Source organism: Papaver somniferum, unplaced genomic scaffold (genome assembly GCF_003573695.1).
Source record: "Papaver somniferum cultivar HN1 unplaced genomic scaffold, ASM357369v1 unplaced-scaffold_131, whole genome shotgun sequence".
Classification (NCBI taxonomy): Eukaryota; Viridiplantae; Streptophyta; class Magnoliopsida; order Ranunculales; family Papaveraceae; genus Papaver; species Papaver somniferum.
In genome coordinates this window covers 5,339,209-5,360,223 of record NW_020622270.1, presented here as the reverse complement: position 1 = coordinate 5,360,223, position 21,015 = coordinate 5,339,209, and the positions used below count along the sequence as shown (strand labels likewise).

The 21,015-nt window shown below is 36.7% G+C and overlaps 1 protein-coding gene across 2 annotated transcripts; it reads left to right on the top strand.

Moving 5' to 3' along the window:
- The first annotated feature begins 15,743 nt into the window (after nt 1–15,743).
- LOC113332569 (putative receptor-like protein kinase At4g00960) lies at nt 15,744–19,571 on the top strand. 2 transcript variants are annotated; one of them, XM_026579113.1, is made up of 8 exons: nt 15,744–15,880; nt 16,676–17,323; nt 17,655–17,783; nt 17,914–18,038; nt 18,163–18,376; nt 18,492–18,729; nt 18,829–18,979; nt 19,068–19,571. In XM_026579113.1, exons 2-8 carry the CDS (start codon nt 16,876–16,878, stop codon nt 19,428–19,430), a joined length of 1,668 nt encoding a protein of 555 aa, XP_026434898.1. In that variant the 5' UTR covers nt 15,744–15,880; nt 16,676–16,875; the 3' UTR covers nt 19,431–19,571. The 2 variants fall into 2 exon arrangements, with proteins under 2 accessions (XP_026434898.1, XP_026434897.1); XM_026579112.1 differs by lacking the exon at nt 15,744–15,880 and having other exon boundaries at nt 16,456–17,323.
- The last annotated feature ends 1,444 nt before the right edge of the window (nt 19,572–21,015 follow it).

Here is a 21,015-nt window from a genome sequence, read left to right as displayed (position 1 = left end):
ATGTGCCCAAAACCAAGTGTGTGTATGTGTGCATACAGTATTGGTGAAGGAGATAGGTTGAGTACGCGTACCCGCGGAAGTTTTCAACCGAAAATTTCTGCTGAGTTTGTAGTTTGCAAACTAGTAAACCAGTCACCTTAGGTACGCATACCCGTACGCGTACCCACGGAAGTTTTCGAACCGAAAATTTCTGCTTGAGTTTGTAAACTCAAATCCGGTAGCTAAGGTACGCATACCCATACGCATACCCAAGCTGGTTATTTCTCAAATCGGTAGTTCATAAACTTAAAACAATAAATTATAAGGAATGCAATCTTTGCAAACCGTGGGTATATTGTTTATGAATTGAGTCAAATGGATCAAACCGATTTTGTTTCAATTGTGTCTATGAATAAAGACCTAAGAAATTGAACAACTCTTCAACTAGTTCTTATGAGTCATTTGAACTAGTTATGAGAAAGATGAATACAATTAATATGAAAGTGCTCATATGGCTAACCATTGGTTAACTATTTGTGAACCAACTAAGTGTACACGTTTAGGTACGGTTACTCAAACCTAAATGAATACATTTGATTTTTGTGTGAAAAGCTAAGTTTCGATCTAACGGTTGAAAGATATTAGCTTGATTGAATCAGGTTTTTCATCTAACGGTGAATATTGAATGACTTTGTTACCAAGGTAACTTAGATTGCAAACCCTGATTTGAAAACTATATAAAGGAGACATCTAGCAACTGGAAAACCTAATCCCCACACCTCCTGTGTGATACCAGTTGGTTTTGCTAGAGTCGATTCTCTTTTAACCTTAGGTTTCTTCTCGAGACCCTGTAGGTTAACGACTGAAAGACTTCATTGGGATTGTGAAGCCAGACGAAACTACTTCTCTTGTAGTTGAGCGACCTGATCTTGCCATTTTATATCGTACTAGTTCAATTGAATAATTGACTTGAGATTATATCTCCGATAGGGCAAGATAAAAATAAATCACAAACATCATCGTCTCATCGTTTGTGATTCTGCAATATCTTATTTCGCTACCATACGATTAAGATTATTGTGAGGTGATTGATAATACTAGGCTGTTCTTCGGGAATATAAGTCCAGGTTATCAATTAGTTCTGTTCACCTTGATTTATCAAAAGATGGAACAAAAACTCGTAGGTTTATCTGTGGGAGACAGATTTATCTATTATCGTAGACTTTTCTGTCTGATACAGATTTGTTTATTAAAGTCTTCGACCTTGGGTTGTAATCAAGTGCGTAGTATCCTGCTGGGATCAGAGACGTAAGGAGCACAATTGTACCTTGAATCAGTGTGAGATTGATTAGGGTTCAACTACAGTCCAGACCGAAGTTAGTTTGTAGTAGGCTAGTGTCTGTAGCGGCTTAATACAGTGTGGTGTTCAATATGGACTAGGTCCCGGGGTTTTTCTGCATTTGCGGTTTCCTCGTTAACAAAATTTCTGGTGTCTGTGTTATTTCTATTCCGCATTATATTTTGTTATATAATTGAAATATCACAGGTTGTGCGTTGTATCAATCAATTGTGAAATCCAACCTTAAGTTGTTGATTGGAAATTGATTGATCCTTGGATATTGGTCTTTGATACCATCCAAGTTTATATCTCTTGTATTTGATAAAGACTCACAGATTTCTATTTGTTTGAGTATAGATCAAATCGAGAGATAGAGATATTAACTTCTTGATATACTTTTTATTAAGATTGAGTCTGACTGTCTAGTTCATTCTCTTAAAAGTATATTAGAGTTAGTCCACACGGATTGCTAATCGAAATATTGGGTGAGGTTGTTGTACCCTCGCATTTTCAATTGGTATCAGAGCAGGAAAACACGTTTAAATACCTTACAAGTCTGTGTTTGTAGCGATCTGACTCTATGGACAGAGGTGTTATCTCTATTAACGTACCACCACTCTTCGATGGCTCTAATTACTTATGGTGGAAAATTTCTATGCGAGCTTTTCTTCAAGCGCGTGATTTTCAATCAGGGGTATATGTTGTTAATGGCTATGATGCTCCCGTTGTGGCAATAGGTAACGCTACTTTTGCAAAGAATATTGGCAAATACGATGCTGCTGAGATACTTGCTGCAAAGCAAAAATACGACGGTTTGAATGCCATCATACATGCCATTACCCCAAATATTCAGCACTAAGTGTCAAATTGCACTAGGTCTAAAGATGCGTGTGATATCTTAGAAACCGTATTCGGAGGTAATACCAGTGAAAATGAAGCTAGGCTTCCAAACCTTAATTCTGATTGGGTGAACCTTTGTATGGAAGATGAAGATTCATTTGATTAGTTTAATCACAAAGTGTCTGAAATTGCTTATGCATCTTTTACATTGGGTAAAAATATTCCTGAAAAGGACATTGTGATGAAAATTCTCAGATCGCTGACATTTAGATACGACTCTAAGAAGCATGCCATCGTTGAGGGAAATAACCTTGATAATCTCTCCAGAAATACGCTGGTTGGAAGCTTCAGATATTTGATCACGAATATTCATCCAAATCTAAGGATGTTGCGTTCAAAGCACTAAAAGACATAAAATTACTTGATAAAAGTAAAAATGTGTATATCTCTAAAGACGATCACTCTGAGACTGATTTATCAGATGAAGATCTTGACAAATCGGTCTCGATGATCACAAGACAGTTTAGAGATCTTCTGTTGAAGAGAAGTAAACGGTTCTCTAGAGATAAGCGTAAAGCATCAGTCAAACCTCATAATCGTATTCCTCCTAAAAAAAGGGACACAGATGAAACTGATGACGAGGATATGCCTCAGTTCTTTAAGTGTAAGGGATTTGGTCATTTTGCAAACGAGTGCCCAAATCGTAGAAAATACACTGGGAACAAATGTCTTGCTGCGACACTTGATGAGATTTGTTAGAGCATAGCTCGGTCGACCTCGCATGCGTTGCTATCTCAAGCATGTTTGTCAATGTTAGTGATCAAAACTATGAGTCTTGATTTCTAGCCTAGCTACATAGCTAAGTCTCGGACTAGGATAGAAAAGTGTAGTTGAGCTCAAGGACTTAATGGCGGTTCATCATACAACGACGAAGATCCATTCAAGGAACCGTGGAACTTCATCAACAAAAAGGTATGTGGAGACTTGAACTTATCTATCACTCAAAAGTTTATCTACTCTATCTCCCACTTCTTATGAGACAAAAGTCGTATGCTATATAAACTAGATCATACACATTTGACATTTCGAGCTGAGCATTCATTGCTTATTTTTTATCTCGAAATCATGTGTTGGTAAAGCGTTTCGCTTTGATCAAGTTTATCTTCACCTAGTGACGAAGGTCATGAAAATTTTCAATCATTATGAGAATTTCTCTGACGTGAATCAGTCTGTGATAGCGTCCTCTGAGAATGTCTCAATAATTGAAATGAGAGTTTAGATTACATAACCATGTATTCTTTGAACCAAAGTTTTCGAACTTTTTTGATCAAGAGAAATCGGGAGGATTATGGAATTGGCTGGCCAAGTCCGCGAACCCAGTCCGCAGACTCAGTCCGTGAACTGTCGGAAGTTATCGAACGAGAATTTCTGCTGCATTTTCCAAAACTCGTTTGTGTGCTAAGTCCAAGAACTCATTCCACGAATCCAGTCCGCGCACTGGTGGAAGTTCTCTTTCCGAGAATTTCTGCTGAGTTTGGAAAACTCAACCGATTAACTTAAGTCCGCGAACTTGGAATAACTAAGGAATGCTTTATGCAAACCGTGGCTATAATGTTCATGAGCCAATTCAATCGAATCGAATCATCTTTGTTTCAATTGTGTCTTGTGTAGTTACATAAGATCTCATAGCAATTGAACAACTGTTTAACTAGTTCATTTGAGTCAATTGAACTAGTTATGGTGAAGAAGAACAAGGTTAATATGAAATGCTCATATGGTTAACCTTTTGGGTTACTATGTTGAACCAACATACACGTACACGTTTGGGCATGGTTTTCACAAACCCAGTAAACGTCTACCCAAGTGTGTGTGAAAAGCTAAGTTTTCGATCTAACGGTTGAGAAATATTATCTTGAATCTAAATCAGGTTTCATCTAACGGTGAATATGGATTGCTTTGTAAATAAGGAAAAACCCTGGTTTGAAGGCTATATAAATGAGACATCTAGCATTGTGGAAAACTAATCCCCACATGTCTGTGTGATACTAGTGCGCTCGCTAGAGTCGATTCTCCTTTAACCTTTGGTTTTCTTCTCTAAAACCAAGTTAACGACTTAAAAACTTCATTTGGATTGTGAAGCCAGCCCAATACTACTTTTATCGTAGTTGTGTGATCTGATCTTGCATCTTCTGTCGTACGAGTATAATCGATTGATTGACTTGAGATCGTGAGAGTTCTCCGATAGGCAAGATAAAGAAGTCACAAACATCTTCGTCTCACTGTTTGTGATTCCTCGACAATCCTCTTGTGTAGTCAGGAAGGATTGTAGAGAGGTCATTTATTAATCTAGGTTGTTCTTCGGGAATATAAGACCGGATTATCAATTGGTTCCTGTTCACCTTGATTTTATATCTTAAGACGGAACAAAACCTCGGGTTTATCTGTGGGAAATAGATTTATCCTTTGATAGATTTTTTTGTGTGAGACAGATCTGTTTATTATCAAGTCTGTGATTTTGGGTTGCAACAACTCTTGGCTGTGGGTGAGATCAGCTAAGGGAATCAAGTGCGTAGTATCCTGCTGGGATCATAGGCGTAGGAGTACAACTGTACCTTGGATCGGTGGGAGACTGATTGCATGGGCTTCAACTATAGTCCAGTCCGAAGTTATCTTGGAGTAGACTAGTGTATGTAGCGGCTTAATACAGTGTGTATTCAATCTAAACTAGGTTCCGGGGTTTTTATGCATTTGCGGTTTCCTCGTTAACAAAATTTCTGGTGTTATTTCTTTTCCGCATTATATTTTATATAATTGAAATAATACAGGTTGTGCGTTCGTGATCATCAATTGGAAATCCAACCTTTGGTTGTTGATTGTTATTGATTGATCCTTGGACATTGGTCTTTGGTACCGTCCAAGTTATTCCTTATATTTGATAAAGACTCTCTATATTTTTTAGCTTGAGTAAAAATCAAATCAAGAGAGAGATATTAACTCCTTGAGATACTTTTATATAGATTGAGTCTGACTGTCTAGTTGATTCTCTAGCAAAGTATTTCGGAGTTATTCCATACAGATTGCTAAGCGAAATATTGGGTGGTGTTGTTAGACCCCCTCTTTTTCAATTGGTATCAGAGCAGGCAAACACGTTGAAGACCTTATAAGTCTGTGTTTGTAGTGATCTGATTATGGACGAGTCTATCTCTAATAACGTATCAGTTCAGAAATTACCAGATGATTCTAAAGATCGGATTCATCTGAGAGAACTGTCACATCTAAGTCAATATCCAAACATTCTCTTGATGTAAAAAATGTTGATTGGGAAACTCTCCTAGAAGAAATGTTGGATGAACTTTCTGATGAAGGTGATTCAGATATTGATAGAGATGTTGATGACGAAGTCTCAGAGTATGTTAAGTTTTTGGATTCGCGGAATATGAAGAAGATTACAACTTCTCATGTCACACCACTTCTGACTCCACTCTATCGAGAAAACAAGAGATTGAGAAGATGTTACGCAGGTGTTTATTTTTCGAATCGTTCTACCGAATAGATCCTCAAGGATTCTGAGGAAAACCTACGTATGAAGTCACTTGAATGTGATAATATTTATGAAAATTACTTTTTGTTGGAAGAAAAACTTGCAGAATCTGAAGCAAGGTTTAACTCCCAACAAACAAGTTTAGATGACAGAGAAGGCGCTTATCTCACTCGAGAAAAACTCCTTGAGGCTGATTTAGCTGATGCTCTTGATAAAATCAAGATGTTGGAAGATGACTTGAAAAAGTTCAATATTAGTTAAAGAAAATTAACCACTATGCTAGAGCAAGTAAAAATCATCGTGATACACGAGGATTGGCTAAAATTTTTCAAGGCTAGTGATTCTTCTCCAAAAAAGGTTTCCACTGATGAAAAAAATGAAATACCTTCTCCGGCAGTTAAGGTTCAAAAGAAAAAAGTTTATCAACCTCCAAAGTTAGCACACACGGATCGAGGTAAGAAAATTCCTTATGTTTGCCACTATTGCGGAAATAAAGGTCACCTGGAAAGGAGATGTCGTTTCCGTATAAGGAATGAGAAACTTCATGATGTTCTTGTTTGGGCATCACAAGAAGTTGTGAAACCAAGATCATATGTTAAGACTGATCCTCTTAACGTTACAGGTTGTAATTGTCCAACCTTTAAGCAAAGGAATCAGTGCTATGATAGACCTAGATTTGCCTATAAACATCGTACGAATCCTTTTCATAATCGTAATGGTTATCAAAAGTATAACTTCGTGAAGACGAAGACAAGATCCGATTCTCCCAACTGGAGAAAGACTAACTTGCAAAAGAATAGTCAATCCCATTCTCTTCCAAGAATTCTAGAAGAGAGTGATGGGAAGAAGGTTCTGACTGTTCCTAAACGCACTCAGAAGTGGATACCGAAGAAAGACAATGATGTTTTGAGTGTGAAAATGAATGATCTTCCAGAAAACTCCATGACTATGGAAAAGGCAGTATCCATGATGTTGGAACTTAACAAGTTTTTTGGAAAAATGGAATTGGATGTGAAAGGTTCTAAAAGTGATCTCTTTCATGATAATAAAAAGATCACTTGTGGTGAGAAAAACTTTGTTCACCCCAACACAATTTTATTGTGTTGGAAGTGCATCCTCACCAAGGAATGCCATGCTTGGTATACGGTGAGGGAAGCACAAGAATTGGGGCACACACATTATGCTCGGTAAGGAGGTAGAATTCGATTGGATTCATCTAAAAAGGTATGTCTATAAACTCGAGTAAGATTTGTACTTTTATTTGCTTAGAAGACTTATAATAATCTTGCTTATAGTTCATTTCTACCTAACTTGATCTGTTTTTAAGGTTCTTAAATTTTTAGGTTTGAAAATAATAGTTCGGGATGTTTGGACTACATGGTACACATACCAAGTATGCATAACAACATTCAAAATCAAAATCCAGGGGTTTAAGTTCGCAAACCCGTATGCATACTTGACGTAGATATTCGGTAAACTTGTTTTGGCCGTAACTTCTTCGTCCGACTCGGATTTACCTCATTCCTTTTGCATTCTTTTCCTTATTGAATTCCCTTCAAAATGGAGATGAGAACTGTTGAATTTGGATGAGTTAGTATTGGTCTTTTTCCTGTCTCTTGTTTTTTAGTGTTTGCTCCGTTTCGTTGCACTTGTTCTATTCTCTTGGACTTGGGCACTGCGATTCTTGGAGAAATCCTATTCTAAGCTATTTTGTGGCAGTTAAAAGAGTGATGTTGGTGAATCACAAAGAAGGAAGTTCGAGAATGGGTAGTAGTTCACATTGCTATATATTCTTGAGTGTTCACAATCATCTCATGTGAACTATGGTGCATAGTCGTCAATGACTTTGTATGTTCTTCTTTGTTAAGGAAATCTTACGCTTTTGGTAACCACTCTTGGTATAAATTCGTGCGAAAAAAATTGATTCTACCTTCTAAGGGCAAAGATTGTTATTTCAGTATTAATCTTTATGATTTTGTGATATTGCAATTGTTTATGGGATATGTATTGTTTGCGTCCATGAACTTGAAGGTCCCATATGCTGTCGAAAGTAAAGTCGTTCATAAATTGGTATTCGTATTGATGAAAGGACGAATGGACTTTTGACAAATACAAAAGTTATGCCTATGCAGTCATTTATTTGACGGAAAATAGGGTAAAATCTTTTGTGTGACAAGGATAAAGTCTATTATATCATTTTGCATATAGTGATGGAAAGATAGAATAGATCCTTGTATGTATTCCGCAGTATTGATCTTCTTTGATCCATTCTTTTTGTATTATCGTGAAGGCTCCATTGTGTGTCTTATGTTGAGAACGATACAACTAAGTTGATTATTCTTATTGTCTTTGATGGTTGTTCCATAAGATGCTATATGTTGAGCATTATGAACTAAATTAATCATCTTGGTTGGTTATTTAGTTATTTGCTCCGAAAGTCTTCTTCTGTCGAGCAAAACTTTTGACAATTAAATTGATTACTTTCGTGATTAGTTTGGTAGTTTGTATTCCAATTAGATTAATTATGGGTTCTCTTGTAATTAGTCTACTTGAGTTTTCATATATTCCACAAGTTCTTGTGTTGAGTATATGAACGGCTATACTAACTATGTTCTATTGCTTTATGTAGTCGTATATTCCGTAAGTTTTTCCTTATGTTGTGTATGTGAACGATTAATTTAGTCATCTCCGTATGATTACCTTAGTCGTAGCTCCGTAAGTTTACTTATGTTGAGCACAATCAATTAAATTGATCACTTTTGTGGTTTAATTTAGTTGCGTATTCCAATTAAATTAATCATGGGTTTACTTGTGATTAATTTGATTGAGTTTTGGATATAGAAAATCATTTTCCTATGGTTTTTGGTGTCCAATTAAAAATCCTTCTTTTCCTTCGAAATTAAGGTCACTCTTGTTGTTCTTTCGGGAATGACATAAATTGGGGAGAGTTCTTTTGAACTTGTGCTTAATGGTAATATCTTGCGGGGTGTGCGGATGTGGAATCTTGTAGGGGTTATCTTGTATCTTAAAACTCATTGATGAATGCATTTAGCTTCGGCTTTATGATTGCATCTAAATTAAATTGGTATGTATTTTTCTTTTAGTCTATGAAATGTCTCTTGTGGAAATTTCATTATGATCCCGTTCTTGTACCTTTGCCAATTTTATTGACAAAAAGGGGGAGAAATAATGTAGTTCACACTACAAATACATATGGTTTTTGGATCATTGTGTAAGGGGGAGTGGTTTCCATGATCGAGATGGGGTATTGACTAAGGGAGAGTGATACATATCACCGTAGTATTATTGTTAAAGTCGTGATACAATTGGACTTGGATATTACATAACAATACTATGACACTGTATAATAATGATCGAGAATCTCAATTTCTCTCATTGTTATAGCTACGGATATTCAACAACGGTGATGCTAAACTTACAACCTTTGGGATCATTTGAGTACTTGGAAGGACGAAGATTTCAGGGAACGTTGAAGATTAGACTATGGAATAGGAGCCACTAAAGTTTATCTTTTTGTATTCCATATATATTAATAGTTTTGTCACTAAAATTGACAAAGGGGGAGATTGTTAGAGCATAGCTCGGTCGACCTCGCATGCGTTTCTATCTCAAGCATGTTTGTCAATCTTAGTGATCAAAACTATGAGTCTTGATTTGTAGCCTACATAGCTAAGTCTCAGACTAGGATAAAAAAGTGTAGTTGAGCTCAAGGACTTCATGGCGATTCATCATACAACGACGAAGATCTATACAAGGAACCGTGGAACTTCATCAACAAAAAGGTATGTGAAGACATGAACTTATCTATCACTCAAAAGTCTATCTATTCTATCTCCTACTTCTTATGAGACAAAAGTCGTATGCTATATAGACTAGATCATACACATTTGAAATTTCGAGCTGAGCATTCATTGCTTATTTTTTATCTAGAAATTGTGTCTTGGTAAAGCGTTTCGCTTTGATCAAGTTGATCTTCACGTAGTGACGATGGCCATGAAAAGTTTCAATCACTTTGAGAATTGCTCTGACGTGAATCGGTCTGTGAATAACGACTACATAGCGTCCTCTGAGTATGTCTCAATGATTGAAATGAGAGTTTAGATTACATAACCATGTATTCCTTGAACCGAAGTTTTCGAACTTTGTTAATCAAGAGAAACCGATAGAATTGTGGAATTGGCTTGCCAAGTCTGCGAACCCAGTCCGCAGACTCAGTCCGCGAACTGTCGGAAGTTCTCGACCGAGAATTTCTGCTGGATTTCCCAAAAATCGTTTGTGTGCTAAGTCCGCGAACTGGCGGAATTTCTCTTTCCGAGAATTTCTGCTGAGTTTGCAAAACTCAACCGATTAAGTTAAGTCCGCGAACTTGTTTGTGAACTTAAGAGGTTATGATCTAAAGATGTGCTCTGAACATGAAATATTAAACTACTAAGGAATGCTTTATGCAAACCGTGGCTATAATGTTCATGAGCCGATTCAATCGAATTGAATCATCTTTGTTTCAATTGTGTCTTGTGTAGTTACATAAGATCTCATAGCAGTTGAACAACTCTTTAACTAGTTCATTTGAGTCAATTTAACTAGTTATGGTGAAGAAGAACAAGGTTAATATGAAATGCTCATATGGTTAACCTTTTGGGTTATTATGTTGAACCAACATACACGTACACGTTTGGGCATGGTTTTCACAAACCCATTAAACGTCTACCCAAATGTGTGTGACAAGCTAAGTTTTCGATCTAACGGTTGAGAAATATTAGCTTGAATCTAAATCAGGTTTTCATCTAATGGTGAATATGGATTGCTTTGTAACTAAGGCAAAACCCTGATTTGAAGGCTATATAAAGGAGACATCTAGCATTGTGCAAAACTAATCCCCACACGTCTGTGTGATACTAGTGCGCTCGCTAGAGTCGATTTTCCTTTAACCTTTGGTTTTCTTTTCTAAAACCAGGTTAACGACTTAAAGACTTCATTGGGATTGTGAAGCCGGAGCGATACTACTTTTATCGTAGTTGTGTGATATGATCTTGCATATTCTATCGTACGAGTACAATCGATTGATTGACTTGAGATCGTGAGAGTTCTCCGATAGGCAAGATAAAGAAGTCACAAACATCTTTGTCTCACTGTTTGTGATTCCTCGACAATCCGCTTGTGTAGTCAGGAAGGATTGTAGAGAGGTGATTGATTAATCTAGGATGTTCTTCGGGAATATAAGACCGGATTATCAATTGGTTCCTGTTCACCTTGATTTTATATCTTAAGACGGAGCAAAACCTAGGGTTTATCTGTGGAAGACAGATTTATCCTTTGATAGACTTTTCTGTGTGAGACAGATCTGTTTATTATCAAGTCTGTGATTTTGGGTTGCAACAACTCTTGGTTGTGGGTGAGATCAGCTAAGGGAATCAAGTGCGTAGTATCCTGCTGGGATCATAGGCGTGGGAGTACAACTGTACCTTGGATCGGTGGGAGACTGATTGGGGTTCAACTGTAGTCCAGTCCGAAGTTAACTTGGAGTAGGCTAGTGTATGTAGCGGCTTAATACAGTGTGTATTCAATCTGAACTAGGTCCCGGGGTTTTTCTGCATATGCGGTGTCCTCGTTAACAAAATTTTTGGTGTCTGTGTTATTTATTTTCCGCATTATATTATATATAATTGAAATAATACAGGTTGTGCGTTCGTGATCATCAATTGTAAATCCAACGTTTGGTTGTTGATTGACATTGATTGATCCTTGGACATTGGTCTTTGGTACCGTCCAAGTTATTCCTTGTATTTGATAAAGACTCGCTATTATTTTTAGCTTGAGTAAAAATCAAATCAAGAGAGAGATATTAACTCCTTGAGATACTTTTATCTAGATTGAGTCTGACTGTCTAGTTGATTCTCTAGCAAAGTATTTCAGATTTATTCCATACAGATTGCTAAGCTGAATATTGTGTGGTGTTGTTAGACCCCCGCTTTTTCAATTGGTATCAGAGCAGGCAAACACGTTAAAGACCTTATAAGTCTGTGTTTGTAGCAATTTGATTATGGACGAGTCTATCTCTAATAACGTATCAGTTCAGAAATTTCCAGATGATTCTAAAAGCTCGGATTCACCTGAGAGAACTGTCACATCTAAGTCAATATCCAAACATTCTCTTGATGTAAAAAATGTTGATTGGGAAACTATCCTAGAAGAACTGTTGGATGAACTCTCCTAGTCAATATCCATTTCGTACACGTCCAACTCACATTTTCTGAAACGAAGCAAAAATATCAATTTTTCTGAAACAAGACGAAACTATCACTTTTTCTAAAACGGCATGAATGTAGTCGCAGACAAACTTCTTTTGTCCTCCCTCCTACCGTGGCAACCATTATACTAATTATATTCAGTGTCAAGCAAATGGCCAAGCTAATCCTGTCATGTGCAGACTTGACAAATTCCTGATCTCTTCGGCTTTTGAAACCAAATTCCTTTCTGTTACCCAACTTTCAAAAGCTAGACCAACTTATGATCACATTCCCATCCTTTTAGACATTTCAGAACCTTCTTAGGGACCTAGTCCTTTTAGGTTTGAGATCATTGGTTCTTGGAGAATGGTTTAATTGAATTACTAAAAAAATGGTGGTCTTCTTTTTGTTTTGCAGGCATCTCAAGTACTATCTTATGGAGTAAGCTCAAAGCTCTAAAAGAAAATCTCAAAGAATGGAACAAGATCACTTTTGGACACACCAATACAAATCTCAAACTTTTGTTATCAGAAATTCAGGATTTTGACAACTTAGCTGAAGTTACTTCTCTATCTGACTCACAATTGTCTGACTTATTGAATTGCAAACAGGACTTTGAGAAAGTCACAAGAATGGAGGAAATTTCTTGGAAGATAAAGCCTAATACAAAATGGTTACAAGAAGAAGGTATAATAGAACCCAGCAGTTGTACATAGATGGAACCTTGGTGGATGACAGATTCAAACTGCAGGAGCATATTGTAAGTTTTTATGAGAACCATTTTAAAGAAGAAGAATTAGTTAGACCTGTTCTAGAAGGAATTGATTTAGACAGTATTATCTCTATTGAATCTGCTATTTTGGATGCTAATTTTACTGAGGAAGAAGTTTTGCAAGCAATCACAGATTTGGGAAAAGACAAAGCTCCTGGTCCGGATGGATTTCCAATCATGTTCTTTCACAAATGTTGGAGTTTTGTCAAGTCTGATATTATGGATACAATGGCTGAATTTTGTGAGAAAGGTTGCATCGATGCCAAGCATAATACTACTTTCATCACTTTGGAACCTAAAAAGCATCATATTGAAATTGTCAAAGACTGTGGACCTATATTCCTTCTCACAAGTGTCTACAAAATTCTTTCCAAGGTACTTTCTCCTAGACTGAAGCTAGTTATGTCCAAGCTTATTTCTCCTGTTCAATGTGCTTACATTGAGGGCCGCCAAATCATAGATGACACTGTTATTGCTAATGAGTTGGTGGAATCTAGATTAAAATCTGGTAAGCCTGGTATTATTTGCAAAATAGATTTGGAGAAAGCCTTTGATAGGATTAATTGGAGTTACTTGGAGTTCATAATGGGGAAAATGGGTTTCAGCAAGAAATGGAGCAACTGGACTAAATTTTGCTATTCTACTACAACCTTTTCTGTCCTTATAAATGGTTCTGCTTTTGGCTTCTTCAGCAGCACAAGGTGTGTTAGACAGGGTTGTCCTATGTCTCCACTGCTCTTCAATATTGCCATGGAAGGGTTTTCTAGATACATTGGTAGGGCTGCTAATTCTCAGCTCTTCAGTGGCTTTACAATGGTGGATAATGGTTATGTTGTTGATCATTTGCATTATGAAGAAGACACAATCTTCTTTGTAGATAACAACAAAGAAGAATTATCTAATCTATTCTCCATTCTACACTATTTTGAATATATTGCAGGATTAAAAGTGAATAAAGCCAAGACTAGACTTATTGCCATCGGTGATGTCCCTCTGATTAATGATTGGGCTACGGAATTGGGATGTGCAATTTATACTTTGTCGTTCATGTACATGGGAATGCCTTTAGGGGCAAAGTGCAACTCTAAATCAGTTTGGGTTCCTATTATTGAAAAATTTGATGCCAAACTTTCTCTTTGGAATCAGATTTCACTCTCTAAAGGTGGCAAGTTAGCTCTTCTTAAATGCATTTTATCCTCTTTGCCCATGTATTACTTCTCTCTTTTCATAGCTCCAATTTCTGTAATCAAGATTCTAGAGAGGAAGATGAGGAACTTTTTATGGGGTGGCAACAATAGTTCTCATCTTATCAAATGGGAATGGGTATATGCTGATAAGGAAAGTGGAGGACTTGTGCTCAATTTAAGGTACATGAATATCTCTCTTCTTGCAAAATGGTGTTGGAGACTTGGTACAGAGAAGAACCATTTATCGTACAAACTAATTGTTCAGAAATATGGACATAATTATTCGAATTGGGTCCCTGCTGCTGTTAATACTCCATATGGTGTATCTTGCTGGAGAACTATAGCCGAAACAAGTGATCTGCTTACTAACAATTCAATTTTGAGCATCCATTCTGGGGATCTAATATCTTTCTGGAATGATAAATGGGTTGGTAATTCTTCTGAAGTTTAGATTAGACTGCAATTTGGGAGTTTGGCTGATCATATTACTTCTGAAGGTTCGTGGAGATTTGATTTCAAAAAGGCCTTAAATGATTCAGAATTCATACAGTTCACAGATCTTATTAGTATTATTGGTTGTAATCCACCCACTTTGGATAACTTGCCCGACACTAGAAGGTGGTCTGAATACTTCAGATTGTTTCTCTGTCAAGTCACTCTATATAACCTTTAAGGGTTTACAAGATTTCCCTTCTTATTTTGTTTGGAAACTGGAGTTCCACCAAATGTCAGTTTTTTACTCTGGTGCGCAGTTCATGGTAAGTTGAATTCTCAAGATATGTTGCAATACAAAGGCTTCGACATCTACAGTTGTTGCATTCTTTGTGGAGATTGTGCAGAATATCAGGACCATATTTTGCTTCATTATGAGGTGGCAACATACATCTGGAGAGCAGTGACTCCAAATTATCTGAGCATGGGTGTGTTCCGGAAACTATGCTTTCTTTTGTTCATACTTGGCCACGAACAATCTTACACACTTAGGAATAGTGGCTTGGGATCTCATTTCGTCTGCTGTCACCTAGGTGTTATGGAGAGAAAGGAATCGTAGAATTTTTGATGAAAGGTACACTTACAAAACTGATCAGGACTTGGTAGTGGAGGTTAAAACTCTTGTTTTATCTTTGGCAGCTGCATCTGGGAAGAAACTACATTTAAATTTCTCAAATTCTGTTTCAAATTGGGAGACTATTTCTTCTTTCGACCCTCTTCTCACCCTCTCTTACTCAAATGGTCTTTGGCTTGAAACTCAATTTTAAAAAAATTAACCCATTTTATTGAAATGACACTTAAAAAAGAAGGAGGGCCGTTTGGATAAAGATATTTTATGATGTTATCAAATGATAAACTAAATCTTTTAAGGGTATAATCATCATGCTAACTTAAACATAACATGTCTCACAAATCATACGTAAGAATTCGACAAATTTTATATATTTGGAAAGCTTTTTGAAACAGCTACACAACGAGCTTAAATACAACTATCAAATTTTCATTTCATGACATTTTTTATTACTCTAAGTAATTTTTTAAATTTTCTTCATATTTTGTAGTGTGGAGACAATATACACACTAATTTTATGTGCAGCAAATATACACACTGATTTCTGTATATAATTTTTTAAATTTTCTTCATATTTTTATAGTGCATAGGTAACATGCACACTATTTTTATGTGCAGGAAATATGCGCACCCATTATAATATTTCAGGGTCACTGGAATAATTTGTAAATTTTATTAAATAACCCTGGATCAAAAGAGTAAGACCCATAATTTCTAGGGTCATAACAATAAATTTCTTAATTAAAAATGTGGTAGGCGGTAACCCCTAGAAATTTCTGGAACTACAAAAAAAAAACTCTGCACCTTCTGAGGAACGGAAATGAGATGATGATGGGATTGTTGATTGAAGCTATCTGTATCAATATCTAATTGATCTTAATTTCAGACTTCCAGAATCAAGTTTGATTGAGGTAAACAAAACGAAAGGTCATTTCAATTCCTAGCTAGTTCTTGATTAAGAAATTATCGTTGTATTTATCTTCTTTTGTTGATTTGGTATCTGAATGTTAGAAATTGTCATTGTTAGTCCAATTGCATGCTTGTTATGTATGTATATGAGAAAATGCTTGATTATTATCTGCTTATAACATGACTGTAAATATGCTTCACTGATGTTGAATAAACAAGGACCTGTAAACAATTAGACTAAACCAATCATAGTAATGTCTTTTGCTTCAAAATCTTAACTGAAAATTAGATCACTAAGTAGGATTCCATCGAAAAGAACCAAAATTTAAAGAAACTTTAGAGAAATTGAAATTGAGATTTTTGCACGTGATTTTTGTAAAGTAATCACGTGGTTTCAGGAATCATAATGCTAACAGTCAACTATGATGAGCTACAAAACCCCTTAATGGCAATCTTCCAACTTGTGGATAAAAATGACTTCTTCTGGTCTTCATAATGGACTTTAGTGCCAAACCGGTCCCATATGTTCTCCTTGAATACTTTGTTGGGTTAATAACTCGAAAACATTCCAGAAAATACAAAAAGAATAATGGTCATCGGAAACAAAAACATGGGTTGTTTTAATCATGTAATCGTCATCTTCATCTGCTTGTTTTGGCTTGCTAATTTACTGATCACCATACAATTCACAACTGCACAGCCAGACTATGTTTATCATTTTTGTTTGGGAGATAATTACACCACCAACAGTACATTTCAGAAAAATCTCAACCTTCTTCTTTCTTCACTTTCCTCAGCCGACCTTTCAATTATCGATAATGGATACTACAACACCACGGTTGGGCGAAACCCGGATACCATTTATGGATCTTTACAGTGCAGAGGCGATGTTTCACTTGAAGATTGTCAAAGTTGTGTAAAAACGGGAACTGAAGATATCAACACAAATGGAAGATGCCCAAATTCTAAACAAGCAATTATTTATTATGACGTGTGTATGCTAAGGTATTCAAACTGGTACTATTTTAATATTATGCAAGACAGACCAGGAGTTTACTTGTGGAATATGAATAACATTTCTAGTCCCAACCAGTTTAGACCAGTTTTAGCTAAATTACTGATTGATATAGCAGGAGAAGTTGAGACTAAAACTGATCCTACTAATTTTGCTACTGGAGTTAGAAGTTTTGATAACTCTATAAAAGTATATGGATTAGTTCAGTGTATTGCAGATATACCTTCGAGTAGTTGTTTTCAATGTCTTTTTGGAGCTATAACTGAAATACCAGATTGTTGCGATGGGAAACGAGGAGGAAGAGTTATTAGGCCTAGCTGTAATTGGAGATACGAGATATATCCTTTCTTTGAATCTCCAAGTATTCCTCCACTACCTCCTCTTCTTGTATCACCACCACCACCGTTAACGAATACAACTGCACCAAATGGTAAGTAATAGTCCTCATTTGATTTTAGCCCAACAAAACTAAAATTGCAGGTTCTTGTGAATATGAACTCAAAATATAGAAATATCTAACACCAAATGAATTTTGTCTCATTTCCAATTCATTTTTACTTATACTAGTTGAGCTCGAAGAGTTTGATTGTGGTTCTGAAGTATTGGTTTTCAGTATGTGTCCACGGTCAATCTCTGACTGCTACTTATCAAGATTTCATTCTTATGATATCTGTTTATATTTGTGCTAGTTAGATTGTCGTTCTCAGAAATATATCACCTTTTGCTCCTTCCCTAATTTAGAACTGTTCATAATCCTGCAGCAAAGGGAAACAACTCATCCAAGCTTGCTATCAGTATAGTCGTTCCTTCGGCTATCACAATACTTTTCGCCATTGGCTTTTGGTGGTTCTGTTTCCGTAGAAAGAAATCAAAGACAAAGAAGTCCTATTGTGAGTTGATATCCCCCAAACAGGACACTTTAGGATATATATATGTGGGTTTATTTGTACAGAGACCTTTCACAAGCATTCAGTAATCATACTTATTTGGTTTGCACATTTTGTTGGTCCGGTCACTAAGATGTGGATGATGAGATTCCAAGTTCAGAATCCTTGCAATTCAACTTCGGTGTAGTAAGTGCTGCAACAGATAATTTCTCTGAAGCTAATAAACTTGGAGAGGGTGGATTTGGATCTGTTTATAAGGTTCTTAACGTATATAAAAACCTTGTAATTTGATGCTTCGAATATAATTCCTTATAGATGATTGTTTTTAAAACTCTTCCTATTGCTAAGAACTTTTCTTTGCTGTTTCATTTGATGTCCTCAGGGTACACTTTCAGACAGCTGGCAAGAAATAGCGGTGAAGAGGCTATCAAAAAATTCCGGTCAAGGTGAACAGGAGTTCAAGAATGAAGTTACATTAGTAGCAAAACTCCAGCACAGAAATCTTGTTAAGCTTGTTGGTTTCAGCCTGGCTGGTGAAGAAAAACTACTCATCTATGAATACATGCCAAATGGAAGTCTTGACCAAATCCTATTCGGTTTGCCTCCCATTCTGTGTCTGTTTATTCTTATTCTATCAGCATACATAGACATTTCTTTCAGATTAAAATGGTGGTCTAAAGTTTTGTATTTTTTGGGCGGATGAATCTGCAGACCCAATTAAATGTACACAACTGGACTGGGAAAGACGATACAAGATAATAGGAGGGATCGCAAGAGGACTTGTTTATCTCCATGAGGAGTCACGACTCAAAGTCGTCCATCGGGATCTCAAAGCTAGCAATATATTACTAGATAGTGAAATGAATCCCAAAATTGCAGATTTTGGCATGGCTAGGCTTTTTGGCCTTGACCAAATTCAAGATAATACAAACAGAATAGTTGGAACATAGTAAGTACAAACTTCGAATCGTTGAACATCTAATTGCTCATTAACTGAATGATAACAAATGGTGACATTCCTACTTTGTTTGGTTGTTGGGACTTGCAGTGGCTACATGGCTCCAGAGTATATAATGCATGGTGAATTCTCTGTGAAATCAGACGTTTTTAGTTTTGGTGTCTTGGTTTTAGAGATACTTTGTGGACAGAAGAACAGCAGTTTTCATAAATCGGATATTGCTCGGGACCTTTTAAGCTATGTGAGTATCTGTGCTATCTTTTCTTCGTCCAGTCTTATCTAGTTCGGTTTACACGGTGGATAATAAAACAGAGGAGAAACTGATGCAGGCATGGAGACATTGGAATAATAGATCTGCTGTAGAAATATTAGATCCAATTTTGAAAGACACGTGTTCTGGAAATGAAGCGGTGAAATGCATCCATGTTGCATTATTATGTGTTCAAGAAAATGCTGCAGATAGACCCGCAATGCCCACAGTTGTCCAAATGCTTAACAGCTACTCTGGGACGAATCCCGATTTACCTTTAGCTCCTGCATTTTTTGCTGGTAGTACTAGACATATGGAGCCCAACCGGAGCTTATTTCTTGGCTACAGTGGAGAACAAGGAAGCTCGAAGAACGAGTCAACCACTGATGCAGCGACGTGGAGTGTGAGTGAAGTTACGGTTACTGAAATAAACCCTCGATGATGATACAATCTTGTTTATTCGTCTTGTTTTTTTCTTTGTAATTTCTAAGTTGATCGGCGTTCTATCCTTTGTTTTTTGTGGCAAGAATTGGACATTCAAGTTACAGATATAAAAAAATAAATACAGTAATACTTTGGAAAATTAGATTTGTTTTTAGTTTCTCATGAATCTGTGAGCTTAGTTGGGTTTTTGGCTGCACTTCAGAAAATTCTTTCTTTCGATAAAAATTTACATTCATCTTTATTTTCTGTGCAATTTAGAAGTTCCTCCGCATGGCCCCTACAATAATAAGCCTGCAGTACACTAAGAATTCACATGCATAATTTTTCAACCTCATTCACGCTAAGGATTTATGTGACAGCAATTTACAGACTCGATGGAACTTTACTTAACAACTAAACCTATGAGGAAACTCAGGAAAGTGTTTTGAGCAAAAACAAAGGAGAGTTTTCCAGTCCTTGAAGAACATTGGTAACACGATCATATCAATAAACAAAAGACTAAATTTTTACAAAAAGAGAATCGGATTAGTTACCTATTTAGACTGCATCCCAGCAATGAATCGTATCCAAAGAACACACTGTTAACCATTGCACGGCCTAAGCTCAAAGTCGCGCCATCATTCCTTCTCAGCTCAGTTTCAGTTGCATTACTTCATATACACCCACTGCACTTGCACCTACAACTCGTGCTCAACTCAATCAATCCAAACACAACTTCCCTGCAACTTACACACTGCAATCGTCCTCTTCCGAGCTATACAGAGCCACCGTACCAGGAGTTCAGCCTACACAAACCATTCCATTTAGTTCACTTCCTGCAACTCCATCTCAAAAATTCTCTCAACTCCTCCTTTAGCTTTTGCAACAGCTGCAATAGTCTTCAGTTCCACCTGAACATCAACAGTGCAAGCTTTTGTTCCATCAATATTCGTAACGGCTTTTGTCTATTACAATCATTTCGTAACGGCCATTTGTAACAGGAATTTCGTAACGGCTTATGAGCCGTTACGAATTTCGTTTACTAATCCTGAAATTTGGTGTAGTGTTTGCCTTCAAATTTTCCTACCCTTCAACTTTTCATTGTCTTTCTTTAGTTGGAGGTTTGATTTGGTTAATATCCAAAAGTTGTAGACTTCTTTGGTTTTACCTATTTCTTTATAAACTTCACACATCATACTAACGGCGGCTTCAAGCACCACTCCGGAAATATCAAGTGGAGTAGCCAAGTCAAGTTGGGATTCAAACTTTACCATTTTGAAAGATTAGATAAATAAAGATAGAAACTTTTACACAATTTTTGTGTGTGAATGTCACATTTTTATAGCGATGGAGAAAGAGCAATTGGAGATTTAAAATCAACGGAACGGTGGAGACTCGATCGCTTAACATTTTTACCATAGTAGCGCGACCAGTTTTCCAGGCGAGCTGGCATGGAAAATGGGTGGAACCCACCTCCATAGGAACGTGCCTTAGAGTTGATAAACTAGGGTAGACAACTAGATTTATTAACCTAAGATCCACTCATACAAATCCTCGGTTCCTCGGTACGGACGTGATGGGATTGCGTGTGACCCGCACTTGTA

What these genes read in the sequence shown, in the direction of transcription:
- LOC113332569 (XM_026579112.1), top strand. Translation starts at nt 16,468, where the DNA reads ATGGTCATCGGAAACAAAAACATGGGTTGTTTTAATCATGTAATCGTC. An exon ending in TCTTGACCAAATCCTATTCG is followed by an intron (nt 18,377 to 18,491) that starts GTTTGCCTCCCA and finishes ATGAATCTGCAG; the next exon opens with ACCCAATTAAATGTACACAA. An exon ending in CTCGGGACCTTTTAAGCTAT is followed by an intron (nt 18,980 to 19,067) that starts GTGAGTATCTGT and finishes AAACTGATGCAG; the next exon opens with GCATGGAGACATTGGAATAA.